Source organism: Peromyscus californicus, unplaced genomic scaffold (assembly GCF_007827085.1).
Source record: "Peromyscus californicus insignis strain IS unplaced genomic scaffold, ASM782708v3 Scaffold_8__1_contigs__length_139910024, whole genome shotgun sequence".
Lineage (NCBI taxonomy): Eukaryota > Metazoa > Chordata > Mammalia > Rodentia > Cricetidae > Peromyscus > Peromyscus californicus.
The window spans coordinates 13408775-13424593 of record NW_026294606.1 but is presented as its reverse complement, the minus strand read 5'-3'; the positions used below and the strand labels follow the sequence as shown (position 1 = coordinate 13424593).

General features: G+C 44.7%; 1 protein-coding gene across 1 annotated transcript in view; it reads right to left on the bottom strand.

Annotated features, from left to right (window-relative positions):
- Shc3 (SHC adaptor protein 3) overlaps nt 1-15819 on the bottom strand; it is a 144026-nt gene that overhangs the window by 15219 nt on the left and 112988 nt on the right. The window contains exon 11 of the mRNA XM_052729649.1: nt 10542-10837. Coding sequence (XP_052585609.1) covers nt 10542-10837 — 296 coding nt within the window. The remainder of the gene's footprint in view (nt 1-10541; nt 10838-15819) is intronic.

The following is a 15819-nucleotide window of genomic DNA, read 5'->3' as shown; positions in this document are numbered from 1 at the left end:
TGTGAAAATATAATAAAATATTGTTAGTAGGGTGTAATGATTAGTTTCAACTGTTAACCGGACACAAGCCACAGTCACCTGGGAAAGAGTTTCAATGAGGGATTGTCTAGGTGAGGTTAGCCTATAGGCATGTCTGTAGGTGATCATCTCGATTATGATCACTGATGTGAGCAGACCCACCCACTGTGGGCAGCACTATTCCCTGGGCAGGAAATTCTGGATTGTAGAAGAGTAGAGACAGAGAGCGGAGCACAAGCAGGAGTGTATGAATTCATTACTCTCTGCTCTTGCCTGTGGCTGTCAGGACACAGGGCATGTCATTTAAACTAATTCTTTGGAGGTATAAAGACTTAGTGAATACATTTTTTAATCATCTTTGCTCTATGGGATGACATACTTTTTTTAACATTTCATGTTTTTAAATACCAATTTTTCGAGTGAAATATTTATATTCTCACAGAATTCTGGAAGGTTTTTCTCTGCTCTTTTCTTTTTGATAACCACAGCTGAATTGTTGCAAGGCCTATGAAGGAAGCAAGAACTCTGGGATGCTTCTATTTAGGGGATCTTGCTTGTGGTTCCACACCTGTAAAAATTCACCAGGTTCAATATTAGTAGTGTCACATGTGCACACTCACAGACCTGTAGAGGGCTGAGGGCCTCATGCTTACAGGTCTGTGAGGAACCTGAAGCACTAGGGAAACCAAAGGAAGGAGATGTTTACCTGTCTTCCACCCGGAAAGCTGGGAATGGATGTAGATTATAACCTGGTGATCTTTGCTATATGTAGGGCCACACCTCACCCCAATCCCCCGGACTATTATGTTTGTTTATCCCAGACTTGTCCCCTCTAGATCTTGAGCACTGCTTTCCATTCAATAAAACCCATCCTCGCTGGGCAGTGGTGGCACACACCTTTAATCCCAGCACTTGGGAGGCAGAGCCAGGCAGATCTCTGTGAGTTCAAGGCCAGCCTGGGCTACAGAGTGAGTTCTAGGAAAGGCACCAAAGCTACACAGAGAAACCCTGTCTTGAAAAACCAAAAACAAAAAACCATCCTTCTGGGAGATGTCACTTATACTTTACAACATTCTACGTAATTTCTGAGTTATCTGTAGAGTCAGGCCAATCCTGATCTCCACGGGCCATTTTGTTCACCTCAGGCAACTTCCCTGGACCCTTACCTTGAGCATTGTTTCTAAGTCAGCAGAACCCATCTTTATGGAAAAGGTCATGTGTACTCTGCAAAGAGTTTCAATGTAAACATGTCTTAAGCTTTAGTGTACACATAGGATTGAGCTAATTATCATCAGAAAACTTTTCCCAAAGTTATGCTGTGCTTAAATAAGGCTGAAATAAACTACCTGGGGTCAGACTCTAAAGTCTGAATCAAGACTAGCTAACTAAGTCAGGTTGAACAAAATTTCCTTCTTGCCTCTCACGGATTGTTTTTCTACAGGCCCTGGAGTTTGCAGAGGACCCCCCAGCAACACACACACACACACACACACACACACACACACACACACACACACACACACACCCTGGTCCTCAAATTTCTTGGACTCTCAGCTCATAATCTGTAAAAGCCATGCTGGATCAAGTATCTACCCAGTGTCTATTGAATACCTACTTGGTGAACACCTACTGTGTCTCAAGCACTGTCCCAAGTCCTTGGGGACACTACAAGAGCAAGAAGGTTACTCATATATAAATTATAACCTAGGGGGAGCAAATTAACAAATAAGTACACACTTTTTTGTGATATGTATTAAAGCAGAAGTAAATCAGAATAAAGAAGACGCGATCCATGGGGTTCCGTGGATTAGCAGTTAGAGAAGGGCTCTCTAACATGTCATCTCTTTCACAGAGAAGCCTCACTTATCCTGAGGTGAGTGTGAACATGTCACCTTGATACCCAAACCGTGCACGCCCACTGAAGCCCTATTGATTCATGAACAGACTCCAAACTTTCTGAAGAACAGGTGCATCAGAAAATTCTATCCACGTGGAACCCATGTTTATGGGCTTAAGAAAAAATAGTCACCTTTTTGTGTCAAAACATGATGAGGAAGCATTTGCTAAACTTCAGTGTTGCCCACAATAAAAGCAATTGTGTGGAATCTCTCCCCAGAAACCCTCTGTCCAAGCTGGCCAGGGAACCAGGCAGGGAAGAGCCACTGTCCTTCTTATCCTCCAATTCCAGTTCCCCAGCCTTAAACCCAGCTTGTCAGTAAACCACCTGATGTGCCCTCCTCTTCCTCTCTGACCTACTCCCAGGGAACTAAGCCAATACACTCCAACAGTCTCCCTTCTTCACCGGATCCCTTGTCTCACTGGCCAACATCCAAGGCAGTCTCTCTCTCTCTCTTTGGAAACCCACTGGCCAAGGTGACCAGGAATCAGGTAGACAGTCTTCACTCTCCTTTTCATCCTACAATTCCAATTCCCTAGTCTCACCCTCAAGCCCTGTGGCAGACCACCTACAGGGACCTGTCTTCCCTCTCTTTCTCCATTCCCTGGGGACTCCACAGATTTTGTGGCAGACCCAACTTCCCTTATAGCCAATCATCACTCCCGTGTGTCAGCTCTCAATACCTCAAAACAAGTTCTACTGGAGATACCTTACCATTCACACCTGGTAAGGACTTAGAAACACTCCCTACCAGGCAACATACAGCCACCACATTCTCCTAAGATCTAGAAAGGGCAACAGAAGCCAAGGACCAGAAAGTCCACCTAACAAAGACAAGACTAGATATCAGTGCCTAGAATTACAATCATCCCAAACCCAGATGCTCAAATACCAGCATAAAGACACAATCAATAACAGCCAGGACAATATGTCTCCACAAGAGCTAAGCAACCTTACCTCAGTTGGCCATGAGAAATGAAACATGACTGAAGCACAAGACAAGGACTTCAAAATCACTATTATGAGTACACTTAAGGAGCTTACAGAGGGTATGGATAAACCCATTCACGAAATCTATGAAAACACAAACAGTGGAATGAAATGAAGAAAACTGTTCAAGACATGAAAGTGAAAATAGAATCATTAAAGAACCCAAACTGAGGGAAAACTGGAAATGAGAAGTTAGGAACTTTTAATGGCTATTCTTGGTTGTAAAGTTGACTATATCTGGAATGAACTGCAATCTAGACATGGAGGGCACACCTGTGAGAGATATTTGGCTTGGTTTGAAGTGGGTGAATCCACTTCCAGTCTGGACTTTGAGGCAGGAAGATATACCTCTGATCTGAATCTTGAGGTGGGAAGACACACCTTTAATCTGGGCCACACCTTCTGCTGGAAACCTGTATAAGGACATGGAATAGGAAGCTTTTGCTTGTTGCCTCCTTGCCCCTGCCTTGCTAGTACATCCATTCCTTCACTGGCATTGGAGCCTACTTCTCGGGGATTCCAGCATCTACAGAAGACAAACTGAGACCCAGCCTTGTGGGACTAAACAACTACTAGATTCTTAAACTTTCCATTCACAGCTAGCCATTGTTGGATCAGTTGGACTGCAGCTTATAAGCCATTCCAATAAATTCCATAGATAGAAAGATAGATAGATAGATAGATAGATAGATAGATAGATAGATAGATAGATAGATAGAGATAAAGATAGAGATTCATTCCATAAGTTCCATGACTCTAGAGAACGCTGATTAACACAGAACTCAATCAGAACCTCAGAGACAGGCCTCACCAACAATACAAGAGATGAAAAAGAAAATCTCAAGCATTGAAGATGATAGAATAAATGGATTCATCTTCCAAAGAAAATGTTAAACTTAAAAAACTCCTGGCAAAAAATATCCAAGAAGATTGGAACACTATCAAAGACCAAATCTACAAATAATAGGAATAGAGGAAAGGTGAGAAACCCAGGTCAAAGGTACAGAAAATATTCTCAACAAAATCATTAAAGAAAATTTCCGTAACCTAACGGAGGTGCCTATGAAGGTACAAGAAGCATACTGAACACCAAATGGACTGGACCAGAAAATAAATTCCCCACAATACACAATAATCAAAACACTAAACGTATAGAACAAAGAAAAAATATTAAAAGTTGCAAGGGGAAAAGACCAAGTAATATATAAAGGCAGACCTATTAGAATAATACTTGACTTTTCAATGGAGACTCTAAAAGCCAGAAGGCCCTGGATAGATGCTCTACAGACTCTAAGAGACCACAGATGCCAGTACAGACTACTACACCAAGCAAAACTGTCTTCAACCACATTCAAGAAAACACAAGGAATTAATAATCTCAGACCAGCAAATCAAAAGAGAGGGGAAGCCCACACCACCAAAATACAATAAGAGGAATCAATAAAGAGTACTCATTGGTAACTCTCAACATCAATGGTCTCAATTCCCCAATAAAAAGACACAGACTAACAGATTAGTCACAAAAACAGGCTCTATCCTTCTGCTGTGTCCAGGAAACACACTGTGGTGGTTTGAAAAAAATGGCCCCCATAGGCTCACAGGGAGTGGCACTATTAGGAGGTGTGGCCTTTCTGGGGTGGGTGTAGCTTTGTTGGAGGAAGAGTGTCGCTAGGAGTAGACTTTGAGGTTTCAGATGCTCCAGCCAAGCCCAGTGTGGCATATTCACTTCCTGCTGCCTGCAGATCCAGATCTCGGCTCTTTCTCCAGCACCATGTCTGCCTGCACACCACCATGTCATATAATAATAGACTAAACCTCTGAACTGTAAGCCAGCCCCAATTAAAGGTTTTCTTTTGTATGAATTGCCATGGTCATGGTGTCTCTTCACAGCAATAGAAACCCTAAGATACACACCTTACAATCAAGGACAAACATCGCCTTGGAGTAAAAGGTTGGAGAAAGATATTCCAAGCAAATGAACCAAAGAAACAAGTCAATGTAACCATTTTAATATCTGACAAAATAGATTTCAAACCAAAACTAATCTAAAGAGACAGGGAAGACATCTAAATACTCATTAAAGGAAAACTCCAACAAGAAGACATTGCAATTCTAGACATTTGTGCACCAAATACAAGGGCATCCAAGTTCATTAGAGAAACACTACTACAGCTAAAGTCACACATTATTGACCCTCACATGGGATAGTGAGTGACTGCCCCAGTCCTGCCAATAGATAGATCATTCAGACAAAGACTCAGTCCCAAAGCAAGTCTCAACACATAAAAAAAATTTGAAATAATATCCTGCATCCTATCTGACCACCACAGATTAAAGCTGTATATAAGAAACAACAAAGTTTACAAACTCATGGAAACTAAACAACTTACTACTGAATGAAAAATGGGTCAAATTGGATATTAAGAAAGAAATTTAAAACTTTTTAGACTTGAATGAAAATGACAAAATATATTCAGACTTATGCACACAATGAAGGCAGTTCTAAGAGGAAAGTCCATAGCACTAAGTGCCTCCATTTAAAACAAAAACAAAACTGGAGAGATCTCATATTAGTAACTTAACAACATGACTGAAAGGTCTAGAGCGAAAAGAAGAAATAAGGAAATAATGCCCAAAAGGAGTGGATGGCAGGAAATAATCAATCTGAGGACTGCAATCAATAAAATAGAGACACAGTGAACAATACAAACAATCAATGAACCAATGAGTTGGGTCTTTGAGAAAAACAGTCAAACTGACAACCCTGAGCCAAATCAGCTAAAGGTGGAGGGAAATCGACAAATTAGAGGAGACAGGGAAACGTGACAGCAGACGTCAGGAAATCCAGAGAATCATCAAGACATGCTTTAAAAACCTGTACTCTACCCATCTGAAAATCTAAAAGAAATAGATAATGTTCTCGATATCCACCGCCCACCAAATTAAATCAAGATCAGATAAGCAATTTAGTACTCCAGCTAACACATGGCACAGGCACACCTGTAATAAATAAATGTAATAAAAAGAAATGTTACCAATAAATTGTTGTGTTGTTTATAAAATAAAATACAAATAAAAAAAGATAAATGTCTGAGAATAGCAAAGATGCTTTATATAAATGAAAGAGGCAGAAATCACAGCACCAGATGTTAGGAAAGTCATCATGATGAAAACAGGGCAGGCCTCACACATGGATGAGTGAGCCATCAGAGTCTGAACAGCCACAGGCCAGAAATAGAGGCCGGAACAGAGAGCATGCATGTTGGAGGAGGAAGCTCTGTGTGGCCCAGAAAACACAAAGCATTTAATGAACAGTTACATGGAAATGAGCTCACTTGTTTTAGAGACTTAAAGATATTGGTCCTCAACTTCTTATTGCATTTAAAAGTCCCTCCAGAGAGAATTTAAATGATTGTGACATATAAAACTATGAAGCAAACAAAAGAAAATATAAAAAAGTATAGCGTGTTTGTGATTTATAGGTGAAGAAAAGTAGAAAACTCAAAATTATGATGCTAAGTGGGGCGGGGGGAGTGGCTCCAGTTGAATCATTACAAAGAAAGATACTTCTATTTGTTGAGAAAAATCACAGACCAAATTGTCAGATAAGGAAACATAAGTAAAAGAATACATTTGAAAATTCCATGGCTGAAGAACAAAGCAAAGAAAGCCCAGTAAAAAGTCAGGGTCACCCACGGGTAAGCTGAGAGCGCCAAACATGTAAGGGATGCCCGCTCATCTGCTAGTGACACGTACTTGAAGAAGTGAGAACCAGACGACAAATATCCCCTTGCCCATCACCCCACAGATCCACAAAGGCGGGTAGACACTGTAAAGAAAGGGCAGACGTGAGTGCCCCTTGGGCTGCTAGCCAGGGAGCACACATAAACACTAGTGAACGTAGATGTACAGGTTTCCTCTGACCCCAGATCCCCATCCCTGCCACCCATCCCTGTAGAGAGTCTGTAGAGAGTCTCCTGCACAGAGAAAGCTAATCATGAGGGTCCCTGACGACACAGGCACCTACCTTCTCCCGGGAGTTTGGGAAGCGGCTCCCCGCGTATGTGCGTGACAGACACTGATAACCACGCAGGAAAGGATCCCATCTCAAAACCACATCTTTGGGGCTGGGGAGATGGCTCAGTAGGTGAAGTGCTTGCAGTGCGAGAGTGAGGACCTGAGTTCGAATCCCCAGAACCCACTTTAAGCCAGGGACGCCACACACACCTGAAACAGCAGTGTTCTAAAGGCAAGATGGGAGGTGGAGGCAAGGGAGTTCCTGAAAGCCCGCGGACCAGCTAACTTGGTGTTCACAGGAGTAAATAACAAGTGACCCTTCTTAAACAAAGTGGAAGGTGAGGACTGGCACTTGAGGTTGACCTCTGACCTCCACACATGCATGCCATGTATATGCCCACACTCACAGTTGAACATATCCACACTACATACACATACACATCAAGTTTGCAAACTTCTAAAAACCACAAACACATAATGTGTTTTCTCAGAGAAGGAGTATGTTTAAATAAAATTTACAAAACCTTCACAGAAGACGAGCAGAAAGGCAGCTGGGCTCACTGTGTCCCTTACTTGGGCCCATGGCTGCCCCCATGGAGACAGGTGCTTTGAAAGCGCCAGGGACTGTGTGTGGGCATCTCGGTCCAGGTCCCTAAATCACATCAGGTGACCCCTACCCTCATCTGTGCCCCCAAAACACAGTCCAGTCCAATACTCTGGTTCCATTCCTACCCACCCACCACTGATCAAATTCTGTTAAGTAATTCTACCTTACTTTTTGTTTTCACTGGATAAGAGGTTTAAAATAACAGTCTTGGCATTTGCTCAATGGTTAAGTTGATTAAATTGCACTTACTGAACTTGGCAATTATTGGACTATGCCCAGGGTAAAGTCAAATACACTTATTGATTGGCAGATGGACAACTCAGACAAAACCCACAGAATTACTCAGACAGAATTGGACTACCAACTCAGTGTCAGGAGGCTGTACCTCTCTGACCAGGAAAACATGAGGCTAATTAATGGGGGTTGCCTGCTGCCCAGGACATTTTCTAGCCTACAGGAAAGCCTAGGGGGTCCAGTTTGGGAATTATTAGGGATAAATATTGAAAATCTGGGAGACTTTAACTTCTGTGTTCACTGTGAATATTTTAGGAAGGAATAGTGCTGCCGCTATTACTGTAGTGTGTGTGTGTGTGTGTGTGTGTGTGTGTGTGTGTGTGTGTGTGTGTGTGTTTGTGTGTTTGCACTCATGTGTGTGCAGGTACCCTTGGAGGGCAGAAGAGGGTATCAGATTCTCTGCAGCTAGAGTTACAGGTAGTTATAAGACATCTGATGTGGGTGCCGAGAACTGAACTCAGGTCCTCTGTAAGAGCAACAAGCACTCTTAACCACTGAACCATCTCTCCAGTCTCCAAAAGTGTTATTTTTCTAAATCTTTCCTTCACAACAGTTATCTTTGCAGTTTTATATTTTAGGTTTCACTTCCAAATGGAGGTCCCTTTCCATAGCATATAAAACATGGATAACTTTTTAAGTGTCCAGAGAGAGAGAGAGAGAGAGAGAGAGAGAGAGAGAGAGAGAGAGAGAGAGAGAGAAGAGAGATTGGGTAAGAGCAGCCACAGTGTGCATGTAGAGGTTAGAGGGAAAAAAGAAACCTCGAATGCCAGACCTCATCTTCTACCTTGTCTGACACTGTTGAGAGATCTCATTGTTCACAACTATATACATCTAACTAGCTTCAGGGAAGTTTCTGGCCTCTGCCTCTGTGCTGCATTGCTTTATATCAACTTGACACAAGCTAAAGTCATCTGAGAGAAGGGAACCTCAATTTTAAAAATGCCTCCATAAGATCAGGCTGTAGGCAAACCTGTTTAGGTAATTTTCTTAATTAATGATTGATGGGAGGGCCCAACCCACTGTGGGTGGTGCCTGACCTAGGCTAGTGGTCCTGGGTTCTATAAGGAAGTAGGCTGTGGTGGTATTGTATTCCCCAAAATATTGTGCATGCTAATAAACTTATCTGGGGTCAGAGAACAGAACAGCCACAATATTAAACATAGAGGATAGGCAGTGGTAGCACACGCCTTTAATCCTAGCATTCCAGAGGCAGAAATCCCTCTGGATCTCTGTGAGTTCAAGACCACTTTGGAAACAGCCAGGCATGGTGACACACGCCTTTAATCCCAGGGAGTGATGGCAGAAAGCAGAAAGGTTATAAGGCGTGAAGACCAGAAACTAGAAGCATTTAGTTGGTTAAGCTTTTAGGTTTTTGAGACACAGTTCAGCTGAGATTCATTCTGGATGAGGACTGAGAGGCTTCCAGTCTGAGGAAACAGGATCACCTGAGGAACTGGTGAGGTAAGTTGGCTGTGACTGTGGCTTGTTCTGCTTCTCTGATCTTCCAGCATTCACCTCAATAACTGGCCTCAGGTTTGATTTTATTAATAAGACTCTTTAAGATTCATGCTACAGTAGGCTGAACAAGCCAGTAAGCAGCACCCCTCCATGGTCTCTGCATCAGCTCCTGCCTACAGGTTTCTGCCAAGTTTGAGTTTCTGTCCTGACTTCCTTTGATGATGAACAGTGATGTGGAAGTATAAGCCAAATAAACCCTTTCCTCCCCAAGTTGCTTTGGTCATGGTGTTTCATCACAGCAATAGTAACCCTGACTAAGGCAGCCTCCCATCTCACTGTGAGGGCACTGGGATTTCAGATGCTATCATGTGTAGCTTTTATGTGGATTCTAGAGATTCACACTCAGGTCTTCATGTTTCTGTAGTACAGGGGTTTGACTGAAAAATGTCCTCCATAGGCTCATGTATTTGAACATTTAGTGATGCTGCTTGGGGGTGGGTTATGGAACCTTTGGGAGGTGCAGCCTTATTGAGGGAGTGTGTCACTGGAGGTGGGCTTTTGAGAGTCTACAGCCTCATTCAACTCCCAGTTCACTCCCCCTGTGTCCTACTATGTGGACAAAATGTGACCAGCCAGCTTCCTACTCCGGCTGCCATGCCCTTTCCACCACTGTGAACTCTTACTCTGGAAGTATAAGCCCAAATATGGTCCCTTCATCTTGGCCATGGTGTTTTATCACAGCGACAGAAAAGTAACTAACACACATGGCAAGCTTTTTACCCATTCAGCCATTTCCCTAGCTGCTATTTCATTACCTTTTAACTAAAGATTTATTTTTAAAATGTTAACTATCAGTGTGTATGTAGACACATGAGCATAGGTGCCTGTAGAGGCTGGAAGAGAGCACTGGATTCCCCAGAGCTGGTGTTAGTGAGGGTTGTGAACCACCAAATGTGGGTGCTGGGAACCAAACTTAGGACCTCTGCAAGAGCAGTAGTACTCTAAACCACTGAGTCATTATCCCAGGCCCCATTTCTTTATCAAGGGCATTAAAATCAAAGCTTTTATCCTGGGCTATGATAATTTTCCAAGTTTTATAACTCGCACAGATCACTAACACTTGTCACAGAAGTCTCCTGTCCCTGGCAGGTCCACGTAGATAGAGGAGGCAGTGTGGATGTGGTCTCATGTGAGGCCTAGTAAATAGACATGGTTAAAGGTAGTTATGAGCCTATTGGAAGGTGCCTGCCCATGTCTCACCGTGCCTTCCGGGTCCACCAGCAGCAAGTGCTTGGCCTGGCCATTGTGCATGCCCGTGAGGACAAAGGAGCCAGGGTTGGTAGTACTCTTTCGGACTAGAAAGTCTCCATCTTCTTGCAACAGTGCCTCTGCCTCCTTCCTGCTCATCTCTCCTTGGTACCAGGGCTCAGCATCAAGCTCCTCCAGCATCTTGGCATCTGGGGCTCTGGGTGAGACAGGGCTGATGCACTCCACAGACGCCGCTTTGCTCAACACGGGCCCCAGGGGCTGGTTCTTGAGAGCATCTTCAAAAGGCTCTGTCAACAACACATGACAGCAACAAATCAATCCCGGAAGAGTGAGCAATAAAAATAGAGTGAGAGATGAGAATTAAAATGTAACTCTTGATGAAGGCTGGCAACAGAGATGGATAGTCGGAACTAGAATTTAAATGCACCGCCCAAATTTTGGCATGACTCTCTGGTGAGTCTACTTTCCAGACAGCTGGAGGTTGTGCCTGGTGCCAAGGATATAAGCACATACTTTGTCTAGCTGGATAGAAGGACTTCAACGTTGCCCACCGCAAGAAGGCAAATACAACCTGCCGTTTCACACCACCTCCCTTCTCTGAACCATTAGTCAGCCTCCTTAAGAAATCTCATCCCTCCCCATCTTGCCCCTCACCACCTGCAGCATTTGGGAGAACGGGCTCTGCACCTCACCTAAGCAGCACAGTAGAGCTGATCCTGTCGACAGGGGCACTGGTGAGCAGCTGAGAATGTGAGCATGGGAGATCTGGCCCTGTCCCTCATCTGCCATAACAGTGGGTGAGGGAGAGATGCCACGCCCTGTCCATTGCCAGCTGTGGTAGGTGGGGGAGCTGGCCCTGGGGTCATGAGAGCTGGAGATCTGGTCCTGCCCCTCACCAGCCGCAGCACTCAGGAGAGTGGTTCCTGCACCTCACCTGAGCAACACAGTAGAGCTGGCCCTGGTGGTGTAGGTGAGCTGACCCTGAAGGCATGAAAGCAGGGGAACCCGCCCTGCCCCTTGTTCCTTGCTACGTAGGATGAACTAGCTGGGGCAATGCTGGAGAGCTCACCCTGGTGGTGAGGATGGGAGACAGCTGGCAGGCTGACCAACCCTGCAACCACCCAGGCTCAGAACCAGGGCTATGAGTTGGCCCACCCCATCTATGATCTACTGCAGCATGTGAGGGAGCTAGTCCTGCAGACCCAAAGCTGCAGGATCTCCATGACACAGGGCAACAACAGGATATCCAAGAGGAGTCCCAGTGAGGGCCCAGCATCGATAGTGTAGCAGAAACCACAGGCCTCAAGCTAGACCAATGACTCTTTGCAATAAACACTTGCAAGTAAAGATATATGAAGTAAAGAGCATACTGTGTGACTCACTGTGTCACACTGCAACTTCCACAATGAGATTTTTCTTTTTCTTTTTCTTTTTTTTTTTTCTCTCTTGAATCTTACTTTATTTTGGAGGGAGGTTACAAGGGCAGAGAGTGGATATGAAGGGGTGGGTAGATGAATGGTATTGAGATGCATGATGGGTAAGCCACAAAGAATAAACAGTTTTTAAAAAGAAGAAGAAAGAAACCCTGTATAAAAAATTGTCAGTGCCAAAGGAAAAGACAAACCGGGAAACTGATTCCATGAAAATCCCAAAGCACCACAGATTTCCTTCCAAATGCCTGGTGCCTCTGGTGGACTTGCTCCAGGATAGGAAGTCTACTTTGCCTTGCCCTTCACTGGCATCTGAGTGTTGCTATCACGTGTGGCTCATTCTGCTCTGGAACAGACTTCTTACTGTATAGCATATCAGTGGGTCCTCAGACCTCTGCGGGTGACAACACATACCAGTGGCAAAAGAACTCGCTAAGTGCATCTAATTCAACTTCAGCGTGTGATTTTCCAGTATGACGGTAAAAGCACTGGAAGAAAGGTATGCAGTGCTGGGTAAACACTGTGGACTTCGAATCGGACCACCTGCACAAGACAGTGTGAGCACAGCAGCAGCTAGAGTGGTCTCTCTTGAACGAAGCTCCACCCCCTAGTCCCACACTGTCTCTGGGATACCCACTGGAACTCTACAACTCCTCAGTGAATGGTGTAAAATAAACCAAATCTGGTGGAAGTTAGGAAGGGACGGAAAAAAGAGAGGAGAACACGTCAAAATAGAATTAGATCTTTTCGAGAATCACTAAATCTTTTATAAGTGTGGGGAAGAAAAGTGATTTTAAAACTATTGGATAAAAGATAAAATGATAATTTTGGTTGTGTGTGTGTGTGGTGTGTGTGTGTGCGTGTGTGTGTGTGTGTGTGTGTGTGTGTGTGTGTACACACGCATGTGTGTGCATGCATGTCAGGCCAGAGATTGGTGCTGGGTGTCTTTTTCAATTGCCCTCCACCTTATTCTTTGAGACAGAGTTTCTCGCTGAACCTGGAGCTCCACTGGCCTGGCCACCTAGTCCCAGACATCCTCCTGTCTCTGCCTTACCAGGGCTGAAATTACAGATGTGTGCTGCCACACCTGGTATTCTTACAGGGGTTCTAGAGGTCTGAACTCAGGTCATTATACTTAGGCAATAAGCACATTACTGGTAGAATCACCCCCCAGTTCCTGGGCTTTCCTTTCATCCTACTTTTAAAAATCTGATTATATGGAATACTAAAAACCTGTGCTCTGCTGTTTCTGTATCGTCATCACCTTGCTATCTCCACCATCAGCCATCATCGCTACCAGTGCCAACCTTAGCACACTGCCCATTATCACCATAGACCTAACATCACCAGCAGCATCACCACCATGTCTGACATCACTAGCAAAATCACCAGCATTATCATGACCATCATCGATAACATAAGTGGCACCATCACCGACCAGCATTATGGACATCACCAACATCACTACCACCATCCTTACTAACATCACCAGCATCAGAACCTCCCTCATCACTGACATCACCAGCATCAGAACCTCCCTCATCACTGACATCACCAGCATCAGAACCTCCCTCATCACTGACATCACCAGCATCAGAACCTCCCTCATCACTGACATCATCAGCATCAGTATCTCCCTCATCACTGACATCACCAGCATCAGAACCTCCCTCATCACTGACATCACCAGCATCAGAACCTCCCTCATCACTAACATCACCAGCATCAGAACCTCCCTCATCACTGACATCACCAGCATCAGAACCTCCCTCATCACTGACATCACCAGCATCAGAACCTCCCTCATCACTGACATCACCAGCATCAGTACCTCCCTCATCACTGACATCACCAGCATCAGAACCTCCCTCATCACTGACATCACCAGCATCAGAACCTCCCTCATCACTGACATCACCAGCATCAGTATCTCCCTCATCACTGACATCACCAGCATCAGAACCTGCCTCATCACTGACATCACCAGCATCAGTATCTCCCTCATCACTAACATCACCAGCATCAGAACCTCCCTCATCACTGACATCACCAGCATCAGAACCTCCCTCATCACTGACATCACCAGCATCAGAACCTCCCTCATCACTGACATCACCAGCATCAGAACCTCCCTCATCACTGACATCACCAGCATCAGAACCTCCCTCATCACTGACATCATCAGCATCAGTATCTCCCTCATCACTGACATCACCAGCATCAGAACCTCCCTCATCACTGACATCACCAGCATCAGAACCTCCCTCATCACTAACATCACCAGCATCAGAACCTCCCTCATCACTGACATCACCAGCATCAGTATCTCCCTCATCACTGACATCACCAGCATCAGAACCTGCCTCATCACTGACATCACCAGCATCAGTATCTCCCTCATCACTAACATCACCAGCATCAGAACCTCCCTCATCACTGACATCACCAGCATCAGAACCTCCCTCATCACTGACATCACCAGCATCAGTATCTCCCTCATCACTGACATCACCAGCATCAGAACCTCCCTCATCACTGACATCACCAGCATCAGAACCTCCCTCATCACTGACATCACCAGCATCAGTACCTCCCTCATCACTGACATCACCAGCATCAGTATCTCCCTCATCACTGACATCACCAGCATCAGAACCTCCCTCATCACTGACATCACCAGCATCAGTATCTCCCTCATCACTGACATCACCAGCATCAGAACCTCCCTCATCACTGACATCACCAGCATCAGTACCTCCCTCATCACTGACATCACCAGCATCAGTACCTCCCTCATCACTGACATCACCAGCATCAGAACCTCCCTCATCACTGACATCACCAGCATCAGTACCTCCCTCATCACTGACATCACCAGCATCAGTATCTCCCTCATCACTGACATCACCAGCATCAGAACCTCCCTCATCACTGACATCACCAGCATCAGAACCTCCCTCATCACTGACATCACCAGCATCAGTACCACTACCATCAATAGCATTACCCGCCACCACTACTATTTAGTAGCCATGTTTCAGGATATACAGACTTAATTTCCATACTTCTAAACAGATAATGTTTTTTTGATGTGTTTTCTACTCTCTATCGCCACTTCCCTTGTTTTGAGAACAAGAATAGAAATTAATGGGTGGGAATAAGACAGCTCTAGATTTCAACTTCCTCAAACTTCGGCCATATAAACGCTCTTCAGGCTTTCTGGCCAAGGTCACTGGTAAATTGACTAAATTAAACAGTTAAAACAGTCTGCCCATACTCAACACCTCTAGCCCAAAGTTGAGGGATATATAAGAACTCAAGCAGAAGTCAGGCATGGTGGAATGTGTCTGTAATCTCCAACTAAAGAGGCTGAAGCAGGAGGATTGCTGCGAGTTCAATACCAGCCTGAGCTATATAGTGAGTACCGAGCTAACCAGGGCTACAGAACAACACCTTGTCTCAAAACAAAACAAACCCAAAAAACAAAATAAAGAACCCCTGAAGCCTGGGCTGGAGAATCACTGTGTAACTCTATAGCTTGGAAAACAGCCCTACACTTCTTGGACTGTTTTCAATTTTTTTAATGAATGGATTATGTACTCCATAATTTACCTCCAAGCCCTGCCCCTCAACAGCTTTTGGTGGGAGCTTGGCATGTCTGTGAAGTCACAGTGGCCCAGGAGAAGCCAGTTGCAGAGACTGCAATGTCGACTCACTAAAAGAGCACCGGAGTCTGGCCTCACCCTCACAAGACACCGTGAACAGCAGTGTTGGACCGGTAGGGCTGCCTTTGACACAGGTCGGGGTTGCTCAGCCATTACAACTTCCCTTTTCCTGCT